Source organism: Vigna angularis, chromosome 1, assembly GCF_016808095.1.
Source record: "Vigna angularis cultivar LongXiaoDou No.4 chromosome 1, ASM1680809v1, whole genome shotgun sequence".
Lineage (NCBI taxonomy): Eukaryota > Viridiplantae > Streptophyta > Magnoliopsida > Fabales > Fabaceae > Vigna > Vigna angularis.
This window is the reverse complement of record NC_068970.1, coordinates 28,720,998-28,729,387: the sequence shown is the minus strand read 5'-3', so window position 1 is coordinate 28,729,387 and position 8,390 is coordinate 28,720,998. Positions and strand designations below refer to the sequence as shown.

Here is an 8,390-nt window from a genome sequence, read left to right as displayed (position 1 = left end):
AATATAAATTTAAATCTAATTTAAAAAATTGGTTTTTATCAAGTCTTAAAGGGATTGTAAATTCATTTTAGATCTAGTCTATTATTTTATTAGATGTGTCAGATCTGAATTGGATTTTAAAAGTCGAATTCATTATCGCTACCTTTGAAGAAAATGTAGAAGTATATTAGTTTTGGAAAGCAGGAGACGAGAATCGAAAGAGGTGAATTAAGCAAAAAGAATTTGTAGCAATAGACAATGGTGTTGAGTTCATTTTGTGTGAAATAGTCATCCCTGTGTTTGAACGCCACCAACTTGCATCCAATTCTAACCCTTCTGCTCACTCTCATCACTGTGCTATGGTTGCTACTGTGGTTCAGGAATTCAACCAACGAAGCATCTCCTTTGCCTCCAGGTCCTACAGGTCTTCCATTTCTTGGCTACCTTCCCTTTCTAGGAACCCATCCCCACCTCAAATTTCACAAGCTGGTACAACTTTATGGACCCATCTACAAGCTCACGTTGGGAACCTAAACAGTGGTGGTGGTTAGTTCACCCTCTCTGGTGAAAGAGATAGTGCGTGACCAAGACACCATATTTGCCAACCCGGAGCCTCTCATTGCTGCATTGGTTGCCTTGTACGGTGGCACTGACATAGCCTCTTTGCCTCACGGTCCACAGTGGAGGAAGGCTCGCAAGATATTGGTACGTGAGATGGTCAGCAGCACCAACCTCACTAACTCTTTTTCTCATAGGAGAGTGTAGGTTAAGAAATCCATCAGGGATGTCTACCAAAAGAAAATAGGCTGCTCCATAAACGTTGGTGACTTGGCTTTTCTAACAGCTACAAATGCAATAATGAGTATGATTTGGGGCGAGACGTTGGAAGGAGAAGAAGGAGCTGCTATTGGGGTTGAGTTTAGAACCGTTGTTATGGTGTTACTAGGGAAGCCAAATGTTTCGGATCTTTTCCCCGCTCTGGCCATGTTAGATTTACATGGAATTCTTTGATTCTGTCATTGAAAAACGAATGACTGTGACTGGGAAGGGAGAAAATAACTCAAACAAAGATTTCCTGCAGGTTCCGCAAGGCTAAGCCTTACCTTGCTATGGTGTCCCTTCAGTTCGGTTACTCAGGAATGTACATCATCACCATGGTTTCTTTCAAGCATGGAATGAGCCATTGGGTTCTCTCAGTGTACCGTCATATAGTTGCCACTCTCATCATGGCCCCTTTTGCATTTTTTCTTGAAAGGACTTTTTCTCCTCCTCAAGCTTTTTTTCTCATGCTTTTGCATCAATTTAATAGCTTTGTTTGCATTCATGTTAATTATGTTGAACAAGTTCTCGTTTTTAGACTAAGATTGTTCGAAAACAAACACACAATGTTATTAAACACAAACATACCAAAGTTTATGAGAGGAAGAATAGATGCATGCACAAAGCTTCTAGCACACAACATCAATGAACATGAAGGAGATCAAAGCCATCCTCATAGTATGTTTTCGGGGCCAACCTCTCTAACTTGTTTAAGATTTGTGACATAATCATGATTATCTTATCAGTAATCTCATGAGCAAAAATTAGCATCATGAGGCAATGAAGAGGGTTCATGAAGAGATGGATACTGTAATAGGATTGGACAACGGTATTGAATTAGAATTCCAATTGTTCAAATTACAGTACTTAGAAGCTGAATTTCGACCAGATTTCTGAGTAATGATGGCAAATTGGATTACAGGGCAACAACCGAGAGGATGATAATGTTTATCTTGAGTGGAGATTACCATAGGAACAGTGCTCGAATTTTCTGGTAAAGTTGGCATTGTAGTCAAGAAAACGAAGCTTGTTATTCCAAAGCCTAAACTATCTAAACCAGACAATAATGCTATCAAAATAAAATGCATAATACTAATAAAGAGAGCTTCTTGTAAAAGTTATTTTAATTAAATAACTTTCAATATTTTATTATTATTTAGGAGTGTAACTGAAAATGGGATTTGTTAACATAGTGTAAAATGTAAAATTTTGTTGGTTCAAAATACTATAAAATTTATCAATCTTACCATCTAAATAGAAATATAATTCGCGATTTATTTACTGTTAATTACAAATGGAAAATGAAAGAATTAGAAGTAAAAGTTCGCAAGTTGCCTAACTATATTTTTTATAATATAAAATATGCATGCAAATTCAACCGAAAATATATTGACAGAAGACGTTACAACTCCTAAACAGATACAAATAAAAAATCAACCAATTTCAAAATTCATTAAAAAAAATTATTGGGGATGTTTGTAATGGCGTTTGGAGGCGGATTTGTGGAGAAAAGGAGTGGGAAGGAAGGAAGAAGGAGAATGGCAAAGAAAGACCAAAATCCGAAATCCAAGAGCAACCCACAAAGCACAAAATCCGTACTATGATGCCATGTTTTTATGTGAAGGGCTTGAAAGGCAAGGCACCCTGTAGAGAACCTACAGGTTTTTCAGAGCCATAGTTAAACACTGCTCTCCCCATATGCCGCAGCCCTCATCGTTAAGAAAACAAACACAGATTTAAAATAATTTATGTACAATGCAAAGCGGCTACCAAGGCCAAATGAAATTAACCTAACGAAGTTCAAAGCGCCTCTCTGTATTTATAGTGCATTAGGGTATTTGTTGGAGTGCTGTAAAAGGAGCGGGACTCTCTCCTGTTGGGTTTGGCCCAAAGTATGTACCCAACCCAGGTTTATATTCAACTATTGAAATTGCTTCCTCAACCTCTGATTTTCCTCCTGCACTCTATGACTTTATTTAATTCTATTTTTTCCTTGAGAATTTTATTACAAACTTGTTTCTACCAAGGAGACACAGTGAATTTTTGTGTGTCTGTGTCGTTGATGAAGGTGCTTCATTTTCTGGAAATATAATTTCAGAAAATGTTATTCGGAATAGTTGGGAGTGAAAAACGATTTTTAAAATATGATTTTACATAAGGGTGAGTGGATGATTATTAAAAAGCTTTTGTGATGTCAAACTCCTAATATTTTGACTAAGTATTCACTTCTTGTCAATCAATCATAAAATATATGTGGAGAAGTTGGTAGAATTATATATCCAAGAAATAATGAGATTGTATGGAGTGCTTACAAGTACTGTTTCTTATTAAGATCCAAGGTTTACATATAAATTTTGGCGATCATTATAGGAGGCTTCGGGTACGCAGTTACACATGAATTCAACTTATTATCTCCAGACAGAGGGGTAGTTTAAAAGGATTATCTAGTCTTTTTAGGATTTGTTGAAGACTTGTGTGTTTGATCATCACAGAGGTTGGAGTGAGATATTGTCGTCGGTGAAATTCACGTACAACAATATCTATCATTCTAGTACTGGTATGACACCAGAGATGTAGAACACCTTTATATTGGTACAAGGATGGCGAACCAGTAACTGTGGGTCTTGAGTTGTTACGACAATAAGTAGAGAAAGTAAAGGTAATACAGTATCAATTGTGAGCAACTCATAGTAGACAAAAGTCTTATACATATCAGAGGAGGAGACCATTGGAGTTGGAAGAGCTATTAGATCGAAGAAGTTGTCACAAAAGTTTCTTGAACCATATGAGATTCTCAAATGGATTAGGCTAGTAGCTTACGAGGTGGCACTACCACCTCAATTGTCAAATTTTCACAATATGTTCCATGTATCACAATTGAGAAAATATGTTTCAAGTCTTGATCATGTGATAGAAGTAGACAATATCTAAGTTAAAGAAGTTTAACCATGGAGGTGAGACTAGCGCAGGTGTTGTATATGTAGACCAAGCAGCTCTGTGAAAAAAGATATTACAAAGGTGAAAGTGTTATGGGATGAAGGAAACTAGGAAGTAACTTGGGAGATAGAGGAGAGTATATGAAGGAGTATCCACATCTATTCCTAGGGTAAGTAAATTTTTGAGGACGAAAAATTTTAGAGTTTGGGAGAATGTAAGACTTGTGAAAATTTAAGAATATTTAGAAATAATAATTGTATGAATTTATCCTAATTTAAATAGGTCGAGTGAATGTATGTAATAACTATAGAAATGATTGTTAATTTTTATGATATGGAAAAGCTACCAAAAGAACTAGAACGGGATTATATATTAATTTTTTGCGCTATATTTTAGTTGGGGCGTGCTTGCCCAGTAGTGGGAGCCCTAGTCCAAGACTCCATGTGTGGTCCATGGCTTGGGCCAAGTTAGCTGGGTTCAACCCAATTCATTTAAAAAGGGTGGCAAAGGGTTCCAGACATTAAAAATAAGTTTTTATAAATTAATATTTTTTTGTTTTTGTTTTTTTTTTTTAAAAAGGCCCTGATAACCATTAAGTATGTGTATTTTTAGGCTCATGGGCTAGAGGGTGACACTGTTTAGGTCTAGTTTAAGTGTATAAGTACTAAATTAATGAAGATTAGTCTCATAATTAAACCTAGCCACCTTGAGGAAATTTTCAGAGAAAGAGATAAGACTTTCGGGTTTGTCACGCCAAGGTCTAGAAGTTGAAAGTGTTAGAGGTTGAGTAAGGATAAAGGTTTGCTTGAAATAGAGGTAAGGAGAGCTAGCATTCTATGTCTATGTTTAAGAAATTATGTGTGAGTGCATGTCCCTTTTGTTTGGTTTGTGTGTCGTGTAGGTGATGGTATGTCTCATGTGAGTCATGTTATTTGTTTTAACCAAATGTCATTGTGTTGCATATGTTTTGTTGAGTTATGTGGATCCTTGTATTTGTAAATTATTATGATAGGTTTTAGGGTTTTAGGATTAGTATAACATATGCTCTGGGTTGTTGAGTTGTGTGTTTAATATTGTGTCACTACTACAAAGTTGTGCATAAATAACACTTTCTTAAAAAAGCGATATCTATGAATACACAGAACAATAGACAACGCTTATTTAAATAAGCGCAGTCTATTCAGATTCTAATAGACATCGCTTTTCTAAAAAAATGTTATCTATATTGATGAAGTTTTTGAAAAGGTAAAGGATATAAACATCAAATTTGGTAAGCCTTTTGTAAGAGATATAGTTGTCAACACCCAATTTTGTCCGGGTAAGTAAATAATTAAAAATAAAGAATAAGAGAATAATAATTAATGGTAGGGGTAAAAAGGGATAAAATAATAACTTTAATACCAAACACAATATTTTTTGAAATGTTAGTTTAATATGGTAATAGTTTGAATTAATATTATGCTAATAATTATAAACAATAATTAAAATAGTATATTAATATAATTTGTTGCGTCAGTTGCTTTTAAAGAGGAAAATATGATTTTTCTGACAATAATGATAATCAATGTTTTGAATATTATTTAATTTGTTTTTTGGCAACCAAGACCATTTCATTCCCTATTTTGTTTTATTGTCAATTAATTATTGTCAATTAATTCACAATTAAGGCAAGATTTCCATAATATTATAATGTATGTATATAAATACGCACTCTGTCATAAAAAAAATGAAAAAAATAGAGAGAAGCATGCAGAAATAATAGAAAGAGAGTATAGAAAAAAATATAGGTTCTCACCCATAAGGGTTCTGGATCTGTCAACGGCAATCATCAAAGAAGAAAGAGGAGAGTACTGAAAGCTAAAAAGGTATATCACCTCTACACCATTCTTTTTCTCTTTTTATTGTACTCTGAAGTTTTTTTTCTAAAAGTATTTTTTTTCCTACACACAAATAATGTTTTTCTTAAATCATAATTTTTTTTATAATTATTGAATGAACACAGAAATCATAGAAACATATTATTGAATGAGAAGGCTTGCATCTCCTCTTACATTAGCATTACATTTATAGGACAAAGAAAGTAACTACCCATTTCCTTTCCAACTCATTTTGGTTGGAACACAACTCACACACACAGCTCATACTGACAGCACACACACAACTCACACTAATCATTCTAACAATAATTCTAACACTCCCCCTCAAGCTGGAGCATACAAATTGTATGTACCTAGCTTGGAACTAATGAATTCAATTCTAGGTCCCCTTAAGGACTTAGTTAACATATCTGCAAGTTGATCATTTGACCCAACAAACTCAGTACAAATTTCTTTGGACAACAATTTTTCTCTAACAAAATGGCAGTCAATTTCTATATGTTTGGTCCTCTCGTGAAACACTGGGTTTGATGCAATGTGGAGAGCAGCTTGATTATCGCAATACATCTTCATGGTTTGAATGTTATAGAAGTTGAGCTCTTGAAGAAATTGCTTCACCCATATAAGTTCACTTGTTAGTGATGCCATAGCCCTATATTCAGCTTCAGTTGTTGATCGGGCTACTACATTTTGTTTCTTACTCTTCCATGAAATGATATTTCCCCCAAGGAGAACACAATATCCAGTAGTAGACCGTCTATCAATAGGCGAGCCTGCCCAATCTGCATCACAGTATCCAGAGACTTGAATGCTTCCTTTATCTTCATATAACAACCCTTGTCCAGGAGCCTTTTTTAGGTATCTTAGAATACGAATGATAGCATTCCAATGACCAAGACATGGAGCTTGCATGAATTGACTGACCACTCCAACTACAAAAGATAGATCCGGTCTTGTAATAGTGAGATAAATCAGTTTTCCAACAAGTCTTCTGTATCTTTCTGGATCGGAGAACAATTCACCTTCGCTTGAAGCTAATTTTTGATTTGGGTCCATAGGACTGTCTATTGGTCTACATTCAATCATTCATGTCTCTTGTAATATATCAAGAGCATATTTCCTTTGAGAGACTACAATTTCATCTTTTGACCGAGCTACTTCAATGCCCAAGAAGTATTTGAGGCTTCCAAGATCTTTGGTTTGGAAATGTTTGCATAAGTGTTTCTTCAGTTGAGATATTCCAACAACATCATTTCCTGTGATGACTATATCATCAACATATACTATTAGATAAACACATTTCCCAAGAGATGTAGTATAATAAAAAACTGAATGATCTGCTTCACTTCGTTTCAAGCCAAATTGTTGAACAATAGAGCTGAATTTTCCAAACCAAGCACGTGGTGACTGCTTGAGACCATATAGAGAGCGATGCAATTTGCATACCATTCCACACTCCCCCTGAGCAACAAATCCTGGAGGTTGCTCCATATAAACTTCGTCCTCAAGATCACCATGAAGGAAGGCATTTTTTATATCTAGTTGATGAAGTGGCCAGTGACGAATAGCTGCCATTGCAAAGAATAGACGAATAGTAGTCATCTTGGCCACAGAAGAGAAAGTCTCACAATAATCAATGCCATAAACTTGAGTGTATCCTTTAGCAACTAAACGAGCTTTGAGACGATCAATGTTGCCGTTTGAATCAATTTTAACTGTATACACCCATCGACAACCAACTGCCTTTTTACCCTGTGGAAGAGGTACCAACTCCCAAGTTTTATTTTGTTCGAGAGCTTGGATTTCCGCAATCATGGCCTCTCGCCAACCAGGATGAGCAAGTGCTTCTTCCATATTTTTAGGTATATCCACTGAAGACACTGAAGATATAAGTGCACAATAGGAAGGAGATAATCTGTGATAACTAAGAAAGTTATAAATTGGATGTGGGTTGCGAGTGGAACGAGTACCTTTCCGAAGAGCAATGGGCCAACCTGAATCATCTTCGGGAGTTTCGGGAGTCGTGGGAGTAAGTGACGGTGAGGAAGAATCTGAAGGAGAGGATTCACCATTTCCTGGATGTTCTACCTGTGTAACATTTGGAGATGATTGTTCAGGGGAACTGGGACGCTGAGTTGTAGACACAGGAGGAATATGTGACTCAATCATGGGAAGAGGAAGGACATGTTGGATGACCTCAATCTCTTGTTCAAATGAAGTGAAGTAGGGAGTTTGTTCAAAAAAGGTAACATTTACTGACATAAAGTACTTTTTAGTTTCAGGAGAGTAACATCTATAACCTTTTTGAAGCCGTGAATATCCCAAGAAGACACATTTGATTGCACGAGCAGAAAGCTTATCTAGTCCAGGAGACATGTCATGAACAAAACATACGCAACCAAAGATTCGAGGAGAGGTGTGAAAGAGAGGTTGGTTGGGAAATAAAATGGAAAAAGGAGTCTTATGATTAAGAGAAGAAGAGGGCATCCTATTAATAAAATAACATGCAGTTAAAATGGCATCGCCCCAGTGATGAGTGGGAATATGGGCACTAAGCAAAAGAGTACGGGCAGTTTCAATCAAGTGTCGTTTTTTTCTTTCAGCTATACCATTCTGTTGTGGTGTATGAGGACAAGTAGACTGATGTAGTATACCATGAGAGCTTAAAACTGCAGAGAAATTGTAAGAGAAGTATTCTTTGGCATTGTCACTTCTTAGAATTTTGATAACTTGGCCAAATTGATTTTTGATTTCATTTAAAAAGGAGGTAAAGATGGA

At 35.9% G+C, this 8,390-nt stretch overlaps 1 protein-coding gene across 1 annotated transcript; it reads left to right on the top strand.

The window, feature by feature from the left end:
• The first annotated feature begins 338 nt into the window (after positions 1-338).
• On the top strand, positions 339-990 carry LOC108341374 (cytochrome P450 84A4-like). Its single transcript, XM_017579062.1, has 3 exons — positions 339-468; positions 518-684; positions 745-990. The coding sequence occupies exons 1-3, from the start codon at positions 339-341 to the stop codon at positions 988-990; spliced, it is 543 nt and encodes a 180-aa protein (XP_017434551.1).
• Positions 991-8,390: the final 7,400 nt, after the last annotated feature.

Excerpts from the sequence above, each read along its gene's own strand:
- LOC108341374 (XM_017579062.1), top strand. The coding sequence starts at position 339 with ATGGTTGCTACTGTGGTTCAGGAATTCAACCAACGAAGCATCTCCTTT. Across the intron at positions 469-517 it reads ACCTCAAATTTCACAAGCTG|TGGTGGTGGTTAGTTCACCC; the intron begins GTACAACTTTAT and ends GAACCTAAACAG. Across the intron at positions 685-744 it reads GGAAGGCTCGCAAGATATTG|GTTAAGAAATCCATCAGGGA; the intron begins GTACGTGAGATG and ends AGGAGAGTGTAG.